Here is a 16,699-nt window from a genome sequence, read left to right on the forward strand (position 1 = left end):
GGTAATTCTGATCTTCTTCTAAGTAATTGAATCCTTATCAGATAAAACCCTGTTGAAGATTCCTTGCAGAAAACTTAATACTCTATTAAAAGATATCCATTTGAAACGGAAAATTTATTCAAAGTTCATTATTTTTTTGTAAGAATGTGTTTATTTCTTCTAAAATGTAATCCTTAATTCGCTTCCGTTTCCTCTACTTGATCATGTTTGTCTACAAAAATTATCTTAAATGGACATAAGAAAGGTTTATAAATACTGCTGGGTTGTTTTTGCGCATTTTTGAGTAATCATGAATAGTTTTGCATCAATAAAAAAATATTTTTTTGCTTCGATATAACGTAACGAGAAAAAAAATAAAGTTGCCTTATATCGAGGTAAAACTTATATCGAGATATTTATATACAGCCATATAGTGGTTCTCAGATTTCCGTGGAAAGTCGTAGTTTTGTTCTTTATCGCAAGACATTAGACCAGTATATTTTAATTTTTTTTCAGTAATGTGACAACCTCCATTTTAGTGTTGTCCGAAAAATCAACTTTTTCCAAAAATGACTTTTTTCAAAAATTCATAACTTTGGAACTACAAGACCGATTCAGATGATCGACATATCAAATTAAAGCCAATCACCTGGTACACCTGCAGAAAATTTGAATTCTGTTCTCGTTATTATTGATTGAATTCGTTTTTTATTGTTTTCATCGTCTCGGGACAAAGGACGCTATATTTTTTAAATTTTTTTTCTGAAAAGCTGAGATTTTTTCACCTAACGTATGTCGAAACCAGAGAGGCGTTACTTTTCGTTTTTTCGTTTTTATTTTTCAAAGATAACCGATGGTCCAAAGAATCATTTTTCTTTTTTTTCCTTCCAAAATGCCTTTGTTCAAAAACTTATTACTTTTGAACCACTGGACCGATTCAGATGATCGAATCGCCAAATGATCTGATGAGGCGCATTTCAACTTTAATGGAGGAGTGAATAAACAAAGTTGTCGGTTTTATGCTACTGAAAACCCTCAATTCATCGAAACGCAACATCTTTACGACCAAAAAGTTACTGTGTGGTTTGGCATTTATGCCGATAAAGTCATCGGCCCGTACTTCTTTGAAAACGAAAATGGAGCAACGGTAACCGTGAATGGGGAGCGTTATCGGACAATGATAACCGATTTTTTTATTGCCATTTGTTCGTGAAAATGAATTGGACAATTACTGGTTCCAACAGGACGGCGCTACATGCCATACAGCGACTGCCACGACCAAATTATTGCGCGAAATGTTCCCCGGAAGATAAATATCGAAAAACGGCGATTATGACTGGCCACCGAGATCACCTGATTTGACGCCTCCTGACTTTTTTTTATGGGGATATTTAAAATCCAAGGTATACACTGGTAAACCAAGGACCCTGGCTGCGCTAAAAGACAATATCCGACAATAAATTGCTGCCATATCGGCCGAAACATTGGGCAAAGTGATGGAAAATGCCGAGAAAAGGGCACATTTTGCGGTCAAGGCCAGAGGCGGTCATTTACGAGATATCATAATCAAAAAGTAGTTAGAACAAATCTCCTTGGACCAAAATAAATGAATTTCAAAATATTTTTTTTTTAATTCCACTTCTTTACTTTGCTATTGCAAAAACAAATCCTTCCACTTTAAATGGCCCACCCTGTATGTTATGTGAAAAATCCTCAGCTTTCCAGAAACAATATAAAAACACATAGCACCTTTGGTCCCGAGACTATTAAAACAATAAAAAAACGAATACAATCAATAATAACGAGAGCAGAATTCGAATTTTCTGCAAGTGTAGTATTTTTTCAAAAAAGACCCGACGATTTTAATTTGATAAGTCTATCTTCTAAATCGGTCTAGTAGTTCATAAGTTATTAATCATTACATTTATTATTTTTTAAAGTCCTAAAATGACTTTTTAAGTTATTATTTTAAAAAAAGTCATTTTAGGAAAAGAAAAAAGAAGGAAAAGGTTGATTTTTCGGACAACCCTAAAATGGTCACCCTAATGAAAAATTTAAAAAATACGGGTAACACAATATATATGCTTTTCAGACAATTCATAGTTGTTCGAAAAGAAGGAAAAGGTTGATTTTTCGGACAACCCTAAAATGGTCACCCTAATGAAAAATTAAAAAAATACGGGTCTATTTTTTTGCGATACAGAACAAAACTACCAATTTTCACGAAAATCTGAGAACCACTATATCGGTTTGGCATGGAATGGCTGTTTAATTATATATTTATTTATTTATTTTTTATACATTTATTTATTTAGTAGTATAACTAGAAGTCATTCGTAAAGTCACGTTTCAATATTCAAGATCAAATATTCAAACTGAAACATTAACAGTGTACCTCCACTAAGTCACAACTGAAAGTTATCTAATAGATACTCCGGAAAGTATACTTGAGAGCTTAGATTTCCCATCCCACCTTCCTGGAGCAGGGCGAAAGCTCAATCGCCAAAGTTGTTCGGCCAATGAGTGTCTGTTCGTGCAGCGCTTACTTTCGTGGCCTTGAGTTTGGAGAATGAGAAGGTCGTATTCAAGGACGGTTAGTTGAAGCAAGATGCACACAAGGGGATGCTTCGGGGAAGTTGTTTTCGGTTGAGCTTGAGCTCTGAATCACGAAATTCCCTGCGGTTTGTCTGAGGGCTACAATGTTCTTCGACCATTTTGCCAAGAACTGTCCGACGACGACGAAAGTAAAAGTTGTAGTTACTAAATTTTGCATGATCGATTTCGAATCCAACCTAGATCTTCCATTGACTGCAAGCGTTCTTTTTCAAAATCACGCTAACCCGTTTGCCGTTGATTTTTTTTTCCTATAAAATCAAGAATTGTACTTCATACTATTCGATCATTTCTGGTAAGTAAAATACTGTTTCAAGTCATGAAACCGGTTTGTTTTATTGTATAGGCTTAGTGGAAGAAATTTTACAGTTTTAAATCCACATCGATTGCGTACTGAATAAATGATATAATTTCATCATCAAATTGTTCAGTCATAGTGGACCAAGTGCACATAACCAGTCGTAAAACTCTTTTGATTGACTTTAAAGAGTAACTAAGAGCTGTAGAAAAACCAATTAGAGTAACATATGTCGCTAGCAACACGACGTGTTGATTGAAAAGCAACTTATCGTCCATAATTTGGCAAGATTCGTTCATTAAGCAGATTCTTCGCATATCAGGCGTTTTTATAAGTTGTTTATTCATGATTTGATACATGTATTTGAATATCCTCTTTTAACCAAAGAAACCGGATCAGAAAGACAACAAATCTATAAAACAAAGAAGCATCGAAAATCACCAAGCGAAATGAAAATAGCAGCGAAAGAGATTGGCTGATAAGTACAGGGAAACTTCGATATAACGTACATTTCGCTTTCAAAATTGTACGTTGTATCGAATTGTACGTTATATCGATGCATAATAAAGAACTTAAAAACGTAGCCTATAATACATTATTGTGTTGCTGTTTTAGTAAAGTTAATGAATAAATTTAATTAGAAGAGGAAGCCAGCCTTTCTTATGATGTTTCCCTTCGTACTGTTGATTGAAGCTTGATTCATTTTGAATTCGGAATCACAAAACCAGCTGTATTTTGTGAATGCTTAAAGGTACAAAACATGTTTGAGCGTCACAATACAGATAATTCATTGTCCTTTCAGAAAAAAATATTCCAAAAAAATTTCCTTCACCCTTTGGAAATGTGTACGGTAAAATGTACGTTATATCGAGTGACGTTATATCGAGGGTACATTATAACGAGGGTACGTTATATCGAAGTTTCCCTGTATAATAAATTACAAATTCCGCTCGCAAAAATAGTCAAGAAAATATTAATCGTTGTATAGTCAATCATCTTCGATCAATAGTCAACACATATTTTGAAAAGGGGAAAAGTAATTATAAAAAAATTCGGGATGAAGTAATATTTTTATTGAAGGAAACAATTAATGAATCAGGAAAAGATGATGGCGAACCTGATGACAGTTATGAAGAAGACGAATAAAAAGAAGAAGAAGAAGAAGAGGAATGTTTTGAAAAAAAATATTTTATATTTATAGCAGAATTTGTTTACTTTACTGTTTACTGTTTACTGTTTACTGTTTACTGTTTACTTGTGTTCAAAGATCATAAAACTATATTAAAAAGGATGTAAGAAATACCGCGGGAGGGATGTGCAAAAAACCCAAAAAATTGGATCACGTGCTTTATGGACAGCCCCAAATTAAAAATGGATGCCAGATTTGTATTCAGTATCTCGAATTTATGTAAATACCATGTTTCTTTTCGCATTTAACCATCCTTTTTTTTGCTTGACTAACCTTTGTAAGGAGCCGCCCCACTGTGAAGCGTTTTAAAAAAGTCCACAAAATTTTCTCTTATCCACTACTAATCAGTTGCCAATCTCCTAGTTTCTCCTGAATATTGCTAGTTGTTTAAGCATGCCAAAGGCAAAAAGTGTGCGGAATTTTTCCGGATTTTTTTTCGTTATTTTCAAGTTTTTAATTCCTCAAAATAATATTCTATTGCCACATGCTTACACTAAAATGTGTTTATCATATCATGGCCATGCGTGCATCATATACATATAATAATATAAGTGGATCTACACTCTGCAACATTGCAATCACGTTGTAGAACGTTTTAATTTATATGATCAGTAATTGACCCGACGAACTTCGTCCTGCCCAAAATTGATTTTTTGATATGAATTCTTCAAACATTCACATTTACCAAGCGAATGTTTGTGGGTCCTATCGCAGAACTTTTCATTGATTGATTACCTATTGACCCTTTAAAGTTTTCTTTCACTATAGATTTCCTAGTACTTCTACCAAAACTCGTCATTATAATATAAAATTATTTTCAGACACAATTCTCGTTCAAAATTCTTCAATCACTTGCAAATACGTTGTTTATCCGTTATATGGAATAAATGTTGTTACAGAAAATATAATAAAATAAGGACAGTTCAAATCGGACGATTCCTTCCTCGAGTTAGACCTTAGAGATGAGGAAGAAGTATCGAGCCACTATAAAAACCTTTATTGCCCCCAAAGACCTTCACATGCCGAATCTGGTTCCGTTTGCTTCATTAGTCCTCGAGTTATCCAGAAATTTATGTTTCATTTGTATGACTGCTCCCCCATAGAGAGAGGAGGGGTCTGGAACCATCATAAGAACCTTACCCGTCCCCAAAAACCCCTATATACAAATTTTCACGCCGATCGGTTCAGTAATTTCTGTATTTTTTTTTTCAGTAAAGGAAATTTGGAAAATCAAAAATTTATTTTCGATACCAAATGACTCAAAAATGCATTCGAAATTTGGTGTCATCTCGAAAAAATCGACCTTCTGGGACTGAGTGGCAGTGAAGGTATGAAAAAAAACATCGAATTTAAATAACAGACCATGTACATTTTGTTGATTGGCGCAAAAAAAAATACCTGTGCAAAATTTCATCTCATGATTAAGGGGTGCTTTCAGGACTCAAAGTTTTGAAGGTTGACGTCCCAAATGGTCGATTTTCGGCCAAAATTTGTTTTGTGCAATTTGAAGACATTTAGTATCAAAATTTTTTTTTGAAAACCCCATTTTCATTTCATGGGGGAAGAACGGACATGTTAAGAAGAACTTCAATTATATCTTTGGAAACTCATGTTTCCCAAAACTTTGATTCAGTTTCTTGCAATTCAATTAACTGTTTCTCTACCTAATTGGCCAAACATTTTACAAAAAAAAAGTTTTTCAATATTTTTTACCGAAATTAAAACAGACCGAAAAGTACAACATTTTTTTCGATGCGGGTAATATGGACATATAGTGGGGGTAATATGGACAGGTTTGTAATATATGAAGCGTAGAGATTTATCGATCGCGACAGCAATAATTTCATTCAACCAAGGTCAGAACTCATCACGAATGTCCGTTGAATGATGAAAAAATCAAATAATCCACCTAGAAGTGATATCGTCCTTTTTAGCAGTATAAACGAACAGACCTTCAACTATTTTGCTCTTGGTTCCAGTCAGCTTCTAAACAGCCCACATTTGGCGATTTGATTTCCATTTATAGACGCAGGGCATTCCTTAGAAACAGATTAAACAGACTTTACACACTCCACCTCACTCCCACTGGCCGTTTTACCCCACCAGTACAATTATTTAAATAACTTAAATTTTACACTCAAAAATGAATTTACTTTTCCGTACATACCTTATATCGATTCTCTGTTAACTTACAAACCGAAATATAACCATCAGCGAATTGAATTTTGATATTCAACCACTCAAAATGTTTAATATCGAAGCAGCTAAAATTACATCCACACGCGGAATCATGTATGATTTTAGGTTTTTGTTTCCCTTTTCCTCTTTTGATCAGTATTCATTGCCATAGGGTGGCTTAAATATTGTAGAATAGCATGTAGAAGGTGTTCTCATTAACATAAATTTGAAATTCGAAATGTAACTATACAAATCAACCACCTGTCCATATCACCCCCACTGTCCGTATTACCTGCGGTTCCCCGAGGGTGAAAAAATCTAAACTTTGAGCGTTTTGAGGCACCCCTAAATCATATCCGATTGAGATGAAACTTTGCACGGGCCATTTGTTTGTGCCAATAAACAAAATGTACATGGTCGGTTTCTGAAATTTGATATGACCATTTTCACTGCCACCCTACAGAGGATAAACCGTGAAGACAATGTTTTCAAAATTCCAGAGTCCATAGAAGTTACCTCACCGATTCTCTCAAATGTTCGGTAACGTTGATGTACAAACCAACATGATCCTTTTCTGTGCAAACCAGCGGTCCAACAAAATCTCCGGTGCATTACTCGAGAATCAATCACGCAAACGAGACCAAATTTGGGATGTGTTGGGTACGAGAAATGTTTCTATGATGGTATGACTCCCCTCCCTCCTCTGGAATGGAAAAAAAAACACATATTTCAATAAAACATATTCCAACAGAAAACTCTGAAGAAAATGGGAAAATTTGCGAAAATTCAATTCCCATATGTTCTATCACTTCATAGTGACAAGTGTTGTGAGTCCATTTGATGTTTGCGCTAACGAAATTAATCTTTGTTCGAAAGTGGAAATTGATTTTTATGTAATAAAACTCACTCCTATAGCTTCTTCTATCTATATAAATAAAAATCGCTCGCCGAATGTGTTGCTAAGAGCAAAACTCGAGGAAGGAATTTTCGATTTAGGGCTGCTTTATTCTATCATTTTTTTTTCCGTATCAAACATTTATTCCATGTAACGGAGAAGCATGTTATTTGCAAGTGGTTGAAAAATCTTGAACGAGAATTGTGTCTGAAAATAAATTCCCTAATAATAATATTATAATGATAAGTTTTGGTAGAAGTACTAGGAATTTTATAGTTAAAGGCAATTTTAAAGGGTAGATTAGAAGATCAATCAATGGACAGTCCTGCGATTGGACCCATGAACGTGCGCTTAGTAAGAAAACGTGAATGTGATAACGAAAAATAAATTTGGGTCGAGACGTAGTTTGCCGGGTCAGCTAGTAGAAATATAATAACGCTATGAACTTATACTCAATATTTTAATAATGTAATGTTTCAAATACATACAAAAACAATGTGATACAAATACCCTAACATAATCCTACGTCAACTATGCGGTCGTGTCTCAGACACATCCCTCCTGTGATATTTTTATAATAGCTTACCGTTCGCTCCTACGATAACTGAATTCATCTCCCACAGCATCAGACCTGTCGAAGTAAGGATACTTCCCCCGATGATTAGTGCGATCAGCAGCAGTGCGAACCGCCAGCTTGTGGCCGTCGGAAGTCGCAGCGTGTTACTGTCCAGTGGACCAGCCGTGGAAACCGTCATCTTCTGTCGATACTCATCCACGATGGCGTCTATGTCTGTGGAGCTTTCCTCGTCGGTGTCGCAATTCTCCGGCTTCGCCAGGGCAATACACTCGATGTCGGAGGTCTGATCCGAAAGAACGGTCGATTCCATGTTTGGTGGGATGTCGGGAGCCTTCGGCGAGGGTGGCTCCCCCAGCAGCAGCCACTCGCGTTCGTGTTCCTCCCGGGCGTTGCTCTTGTTGGCACGGTTGCTTGGCAGGACGTGATGGGCTAGGGATACTGTGGAAGGCCTTTTGAAGAACCACACCGATTTCTTCGACTTGTGGCTACTCGACTGGGAAGATGGTGGTTTGATGGAAGAATTGAGTCGACTGTATGCTAGCGAAGAGTCGCCTGAAAAAAACACAGTTACAATCGTAGACATTCGATATGAAATCCACGGAACTTACTTTGCTGCTCGGTATACTGTGGCCGGAAGGGTATATACAACAAGTAAAAGGCCCTTAGGAAGGTTGCCAACACATTACTCGCTGCCAGGATGTAGATTAAATTCTCCAGCGGACATGCGAAGGCCAGCATAGCGCACAAACTTCCTCCAGTAAACACCGCTAGGATCGGACTTCCACTGTCTTTGTTCTCGTACCCTATTTGCTTGGCAAGAATTCTCCAATCGGAAGTTGTCAGTTGCACTATTTGGTAGTACATTTCCGGAAACAGTTCCAGCAAAGCTCCGGAACAGGTTAGCACCAGCAGACAGGCGATAGCGGGGATTGCCTTATGAAAGTCCTTATTCTCTAGAATCGCCAACATCGGGACGGCTTCATAGTCGCGATTAGTGCTGAAAACAAACAACACGATAATCTCAGCATGCTCGAATTCTACATTCGAATGTGTGTACCTAAATTTAGTCAATGTCGTCAAACACATACCAATAAGTTCGTTAGATAGCAAAACAACCAGAATAACAACTAATCCCAATAATCGCCTGCAATAATTGCCGTTAAAAAGATCATTCGAGAAGCTAAACGTTGATAGCGCCGCGCCAGAAAGTAGCTGCAATTAGAACCAAAAATAACATACATGAAACGCTCCACGATTCAAGCTAGTGAAATCTTACCCCAGAGATTCCCTCCGGCAGAATGGGTTCGCTGGTGAACTGTTTAAAGTTGCCTCTCAAGCCAGTGACAACACCGATTATCGTTCCCACCGCAGCCACCCCCAGAAACATAAGAAAACCGAAAATCTTAGTGTTTTCCAGTCCGAGCATAAACATTCCGGAGATGAGAAAAATAACCATTACACCAATTACATCCGGCCACGGTTCGTTGGCGGGGGAATTACGACCTGCGAGTGGAAATGTGCGCGTTACACTCACTGGACAAAGTTTTAATTGAAACTCACTAGCTACTCACCGAGAATGTACATCCTCACCAATCCCCCCGTCATGGCGTCGAGCGACGAGCTGAGTGTCCTCACGAGCACCGCACAGGCCGAGAACAGCGCCAATATGTCCAGCCACTTGGCGAGAAACAGGTGGAAGAAGTCCGTCCGATGGGTGGTACGAATGTAATACATTTGGAGCGATTTAACGCTCGATTTGCATAGACCTGATGGATCGCATCGATTTGAAAAGTTTTGCTTTCATATTGTTATTAAAACTTCAGCTGCTATTGGGATACGTACCGGCAAAAATGGAAAACACAGCGCCGATTGCCATCCCAATCATCGCACCTGGGCCACCGGTTTCGTTGTACGCAATCAGATGTGCCAGGATGAGCGTACCCATGGTCCAGCGTCCTCCGGTGCCGCTGACGACCACGTCCCAAAGAGACCCCACCGGGAAGGCCCTTGAGAACAAACAAAATTGACGGGAGGTTAAGGAAATTAGTTATCTGTTAGTTATTTCTCGGCAAAAATGATTCCAATTTGTAGTGAACATGGTTCTCTTTCATAAACTCCCATACATTTAATGATTTATGTAAATGCTTGAAATTGACACAATTGTATTCGTCCGTGTGCAAATAGCTATAAATAATAAATAGAAATATTCACTGGAAATAACAGTAACCGTAGTACGGAAGCCCTTGGACTGAGGTTCCTGTATAACGAAACGCCAAGTTTGTATAGTTAAATCGAACAAATCCACGATGTGTAATGGTACCTTTCGTATTTCCGGGTCATGGTTAGATTTTTCCCGAACCAACACGGTTCTGAAATCCACGGTACTACCACCACGGTAAAAATCATGTATTTTGAGTATGAAGAAAAATATTTATAACAGTGTCTTATTTCACTACGATTTATTTGGAAACCCCATCCTTTCAAACATTTATTTGACCTCTTCAAAGAGATGATGTATCTGCCCTACCACTGAAGTTGTTGTTAATTTTTTATGATTTTAGGCGTCGTGCACAAATTACGTAATGCGAGTAGGAGAAAGGGGGGAAGGTTGGTCGGAGTTGCGTTACTTAATGTGACATAGGGGGAGGGGGATAGCCGTGAACGTTACGTAACAGAATAAAAATTCATTTTTATTCCTAAATAAATTCACCGGCCTCTATATGCTTGAGCAGCTACGTTCGATTCTGGGACCCAATGAGGTGTGTTCCCTGAGCCAACATGATAAAGACCGTGTTTTATGGGTTTAACAGTAGCCAGTAAGCAAGTACCGATATAATGCATCTCGAACAGGGTTACCATATCTACATAATAATCTGTATTCCTACAGATTTTTTAGACTTTTTTAAACCAAGAATCGGAAGACACAGATTAAAATTCCGTTTCTATGTTTTGGTAGAAGTAAGAAGGGTGTAAAACATAGTTTTATAGCTAACAATTTTTCTAGCCCCGTTGTACATAAGCCAAATATGCCATAAGCACACTATATTGTATGCCTATTGTTTCAATTAGCCGGTCACCACACAATTGTAGCCACAGTTAGTAGAAATAAAGAACTCGAAGCATCAGCATCGTCTTTCATCTCGATCTCGTTCGGCTTTTTTCCATTATTGGAAGAAATTAAAATATCGTCGTTTTTCGAATTAATCTTCTCTCGTACATCGCGATTTCGCGATTTTTTCATAGTGTCGTCTCGAACAAAGGGATTGAATCAGTCCAGGAAATATTGAAGCTCGAACCATTGAAAATGCTGAATTCGCCCGCTCTCACTGGAATCTGGAATAACCTAGAGAGATTCAACTACGATCGAAATCCTATTTTACTGTTTTTAAACAACGTTTTGCTACGATTGTTGAATCGAACAAAACAAACTGAAACACCTGGATTCACTCAGATTAATTCGGAAACCAGAGCACTTTATATTAGGCTGTCAAAAAAGTCCTGCGGTATTTCCGCGAGGTGTCGTTGTAAGCGCGTAGTTTTACTTGTATTCATTGTATCGAGTCATACTATAGCTTGTTGGAAAGGTATTTTTGGGCGCTATAATATAGTCCTTGACAGTGTTTTGTTTGGTTAAGTCATTCGTGAGTTATAGTGTCGCAAATATGGAGCAAAATAAAGAGAAAATCCGACATATTCTACAGTACTACTATGACAAAGGCAAAAAAGCATCTCAAGCTGCCAATAAAATTTGTGCAGTTTATGGACCCGATACAGTTTCCATTTCCACCGCACAACGATGGTTTCAATGTTTTCGTTCTGGTGTAGAGGTCGTCGAAGATGTGTCACGCTCCGGATGGCCTGTCGTCGAAAATTGCGACAAAATCGCTGAATTAGCCGAGAAAGACCGGCATAGTAGCAGCCGTAGCATCGGCCAAGAGCTGGGGATAAGTCATCAAACCGTTCTTAATCATTTGAAGAAGCTTGGATTCACAAAGAAGCTCGAGGTATGGGTGCCACACACGTTGGCGCACAAAAACATCTTTGACCGTATTGACGCATGTGAATCGTTGCTGAATAGCAACAAAATCGACCCGTTTCTGAAGCGGATGGTGACTGGCGATGAAAAGTGGGTCACGTGAAGCGCAAACGGTCGTGGTCGAAGCCCGCTGAAGCGGCTCAGACGGTGGCCAAGCAAGCTGCTTCCCTATGGCCAAACGCTCAATTCAGACCTGTACTGTCAACAACTGGACCGCTTGAAGGTAGCACTCATGAAGAAGAGGCCATTTTTGATAAACAAAGGCCGCATTGTCTTCCATCAGGACAACGCCAGGCCACACACTTCTTTGGTGACGCGCCAGAAGCTCCGGGAGCTCGGATGGGAGGTTCTTTTGCATCCGCCGTATAGTCCGGACCTTGCACCAAGTGACTACCACCTGTTTTTGTCCATGGCGAACGAGCTAGGTAGTCAGAAGTTAGCCACAAAAGAGGCCTGTGAAAATTGGCTATCCGAGTTTTTTGCCAATAAGGAAGCGAGCTTCTATAACAGGGGTATTATGAAGTTGGCATCTCGTTGGGAACAAGTCATCGAACAAAACGGCGCATATTTGACTTAAAACAGATGATTGTAACTAATTTTATGAACAAATGAAAATTCAAAAAAAATACCGCAGGACTTTTTTGACAGCCTAATATTACTTTCTTGAGTAAAGCAATATAACCCCGATTATCCGCGAGCGAATGATCCGTGGTGCGGATTATCCGCGAAAACGAGTTCCATAGTAATTCTATAGAGCTTCCCGAAATTAGTCAGTGAGAGGTAGGCACTTGCTCTTTTGTTTTGGTCATGACTTTCACATTGTCTGACCACTGGTGTACACGATCTTACGGACGGATGGTTGAATAGCTTCTGTATTGATAAAACATAGTTTTCAAGCTCAAATATCTTTATTTCATGTTTGCACCTCAATTTTAGTCCTTCATCGCGTTATCCGCGGTTTTCGCTATGCGCGATGGCCTAGCCAGACTATTTCGCGGATAATCGGGGTTCAACTGTATATGAATACAAGAATAAAATCTGATGTTCCAGGATCAGTCTTTGGAGATTTAGCAAAGCATCTGAAGATATTTGCGTAGGTGTTGAAGATGTAGAAATAGAAGCTACTGAACTGGGCGAGAACAAAACAATATATTTTATAAAATGGTTAGACGACTAAACAGAAAAAAACAGAAATTTAAATAAAAACATACACGATTAATTTGTTTAGAACGAAAAATTCCTGTCCATTGCACCTAAATAAAGCAATGTATTTTTACTACAGTGTATATGTTTCCCGGTATTACGTGAATACCATCAACATCGTCTAATCAATAATTTCTATAGCAAGATACCCTGAACAATCTGTTCACGTGGGCCCTCAAGCTGGGTATCGAATTCTCTACGGAGAAAACTGAAATGGTCGTTTTTTCTAGGAAGCACGAACCCGCCCAATTCCAGCTTCACCTATCCGGCAAAACGATTCAACACTCTATGTTTTTCAAATACCTGGGTGTATATTTTGATTCTAAGTGTACCTGGGGGAGACACATTGCGTATTTGAAACAGAAATGCCAGCAAAGAATCAATTTTCTCCAAACAATTACCGGAACATGGTGGGGTGCCCATCCAGGAGACCTCATTCAGTTGTACAAAACAACGATATTATCAGTGTTAGAATATGGCAGTTTTTGCTTCCGGTCAGCTGCCAGGATTCATATTCTCAAGCTGGAGAGAATACAATATCGTTGCTTGCGTATAGCCATGGGGTGTTTGCATTCGACACATACGATGAGTCTCGAAGTTTTGGCAGGAGTACCCCCGCTTACTCTTCGGTTCACAGAATTATCCTACAGATTTCTCATCCGTTGCAAGATCATGATTCCATTGGTGATTGATAACTTCGAAAATCTACTCCAACTGACTCCTCAGTTAAGTTTTATGTCTTTATACCATGAGTACCTTACCCACGACGTACACCCTTCACCAGGCATCTCCAACCAAGTTTGCTTCCCTTACTTCTGCAATTCCTCTGTCATTTTTGATCTGTCCATGCGACAAAAAATCCATGGAATCCCAGATCACCTACGCTCCGATTCTATTCCGCCGATATTTTCGACAGAATATGGGAAAGTTAGATCTGATAAAATGTTCTTTACTGACGGTTCATTTATAAACGGGTCCACTGGCTTTGGCATCTTCAATGAAAATTCCAGTGCCTCTTTCAAACTCAAAGATCCTTGTTCCGTGTATGTCGCTGAACTGGGTGCGATATATTACGCATTAGGGATCATTGAAACATTGCCCATCGACTACTATTTTATTTTTTCAGACAGTCTCAGCTCAATAGAGGCAATCCGCTCAGTGAAAGTTGATAAACGCTCATCTTATTTCCTAACAAGAATAAGACAACTATTGAGTGTTTTGGTCGAAAAATTATTCAAGATTACCTTAGCATGGGTTCCCTCTCATTGCTCGATTCCGGGGAATGAGAAAGCGGACTCGCTAGCTAAGGTGGGCGCTTCAGAAGGCACACTTTTTGAAAGGCAAATTGCTTATAATGAATTTTTCCACATTCCTCGTCAGTATACGCTCGTAAGTTGGCAGCGCATGTGGAGTGGTGATGAGTTCGGTCGTTGGTTACACACGATTATCCCTAAGGTCTCGACGAGTGCATGGTTCAAGGGATTGAATGTAGGTCGTGATTTCATTCGCGTGATATCTCGGCTTATGTCCAATCACTACAACCTAAACGCGCATCTCTATCGCATTGGGCTCGCAGCAAACAATCTTTGTGATTGTGGCGATGGCTACCACGACATCGAGCATGTTGTCTGGTCGTGTAGCCGTTTCCATGCTGCTCGCTCTCAGCTCTCTAGAGCACTGAGAGCACAAGGCAGACAATCGGATATCCCCGTCCGGGATATCTTAGGTAGCCGGGATCCTGATCTTCTGCTTCATCTATACCTGTTCCTCAGAAACGCCGATGTCAACGTTTAATGATGTTTCCTTCGTTGTGTCCCCGTTTCATATCCCTCCTATCCGATCGATAAACTTTTACTTAGTCGCGGCAATACATACACACACTCTTAGCAGATGCACCGGCCGAAGGTTGTGCAGTCCACTGATCATTCAACAAGAGCCAAAGGTTGTACCGCTCATGACAACTCTACACGAGCTGATGATTGCGCCGGCTAGTGACCATTCTATCCTGGATTCCTCGAGTCGAGAAAGACGCACCACGCTAGATATGGGGTACAGACTAGGGGGGCGTTGCTGATTAATGGTCAGCTGCATCCCAATAGGAAGTATCCCGTGTCGGGCACACGTACAGAGCATCGAAGACTGCGACATACCAATTATGAGAACACTTGTAATACTAACCTCGAGTCAACCGCGAGTAATCGGTTACATATTACTAACATAGTTCTAAGCAAACATTGTCAAAATATTGAATTCCCGGCCCCGTTAGGCTGACGCCATATGAGCCTAAATAAGATATATATTTTGGATAAAAAAAAAATAAAAAATTCTATGCCAATCAATGACACTAAAGGTAAAATTATGCCTCAAAATTGGACTTACTTTACCTAATACAGATTTCAATACAGTTTTTTTTGAGAAAAAGCTAAGATAAAAAGATTTTTTAAAACCAAAAACACAGATCTTGATTTTGTTATGGCCGCTAAACAAAAGCTTATTCCGTGTGTTATCGCAGGATGATAGGGCACCTTAGCCATGCTGAAGCAGTTTAATACAGTGGTTTAGAATACGTTGCAGTTCGTTCAGGTTGCACTGTTCTTTGAACGCATTTTCTCATGGGTTCGATTTTAACACTCCTATACTCGCGCATTGGTCTGTCAGACCGAGAAATCAATAATTCATTCATTTCTCAGAAAATATCAACACTATGACTTTGCGATTCTCTCTAGCTTCGTTATTCGTCGTTCGTCATCGTTCAGCGTATCGCATGTGTTGGTACAAATGGGACGTGTGTCACTTTTTTAACACTTTCGGTCTGAAACACCGACGCGAGTATAGGAGTAACTTTTTTGGACAAGTGCCTTTTTTCATATTCTAGAATATTGTTGAATGAAATGTTTAAATTAATTTTAGTGGCGTGGAATATTTATTAAATATAATGCATAAGATCATTACCGGACCTTTCTTATTTGATTTCAGTCCCTTTTGTAACTGGATTGAACGGATCCATATATTAACTATTCGTCGATATATTTGTCGCTAGATTCACGTTCAAAAGCAAAATATAAATGTTTGATATTATAGTATAGTTATTCGCCAAATATAATGGTCATACATATACACACTTGTGAAAGAATTTCCCTTGCGGAAGAATTGTAAACAGTGAACTATAAACTAATCGGTAGCTTATGGTAATTTTCAACGGTTACAGTTTCGGGGATATTTTTTAATAATGGACAATATCGACAAGAAAACAAGAAAAAGAAAAGGAAGTTCCTAGAAATCCTTTTATATCATCTTTTTACCCGACCTAAAAAAAGGCATTAATTCTTAGTTTACCAAGAAAACAGAGACAAACAATATTAGAAATATGCAAATTTTATATTCCAGAAACTTTATCATCTGGTAATTACCTAGAAGGTCGTTATACATTCTTCTCTTCGATAAAAGACCCGAAAAACAAGCAACAACTACATGAAATGTAAATAATATGTTTGTTTCGAGCATGCAGTTATGCCATGCTCTGATTCTTACTCCAATGAACCCACAATCGATTAATACGTTTTTATGTTATTTTATAGCTTTTTATACTTCCATGAATTATATTCAGTTGCTTACTCTTGATTAATAACAGTGAAAAATTCGAATTTCGTTATTTGTGTTGGAGTATCAAAAATTACTCTATTTTGATGAGGCTGAATTAGATGACTATTAAAACATAATAAAGAAAAAGA

General features: G+C 38.5%; 1 protein-coding gene across 12 annotated transcripts in view; it reads right to left on the minus strand.

Annotated features, from left to right (window-relative positions):
• LOC129775255 (probable cationic amino acid transporter) overlaps positions 1-16,699 on the minus strand; it is a 35,443-nt gene that overhangs the window by 3,636 nt on the left and 15,108 nt on the right. For all 12 annotated transcript variants that reach the window (XM_055779754.1, XM_055779747.1, XM_055779751.1 and 9 more), the window contains exons 3-8: positions 9,572-9,735; positions 9,301-9,495; positions 9,006-9,232; positions 8,787-8,941; positions 8,338-8,726; positions 7,739-8,281 (exon numbers count right to left, since the gene is read on the minus strand). In XM_055779754.1, the coding sequence (XP_055635729.1) occupies positions 7,739-8,281; positions 8,338-8,726; positions 8,787-8,941; positions 9,006-9,232; positions 9,301-9,495; positions 9,572-9,735 (1,673 nt within the window). The remainder of the gene's footprint in view (positions 1-7,738; positions 8,282-8,337; positions 8,727-8,786; positions 8,942-9,005; positions 9,233-9,300; positions 9,496-9,571; positions 9,736-16,699) is intronic.

This window comes from Toxorhynchites rutilus, chromosome 3 (assembly GCF_029784135.1).
Source record: "Toxorhynchites rutilus septentrionalis strain SRP chromosome 3, ASM2978413v1, whole genome shotgun sequence".
Classification (NCBI taxonomy): Eukaryota; Metazoa; Arthropoda; class Insecta; order Diptera; family Culicidae; genus Toxorhynchites; species Toxorhynchites rutilus.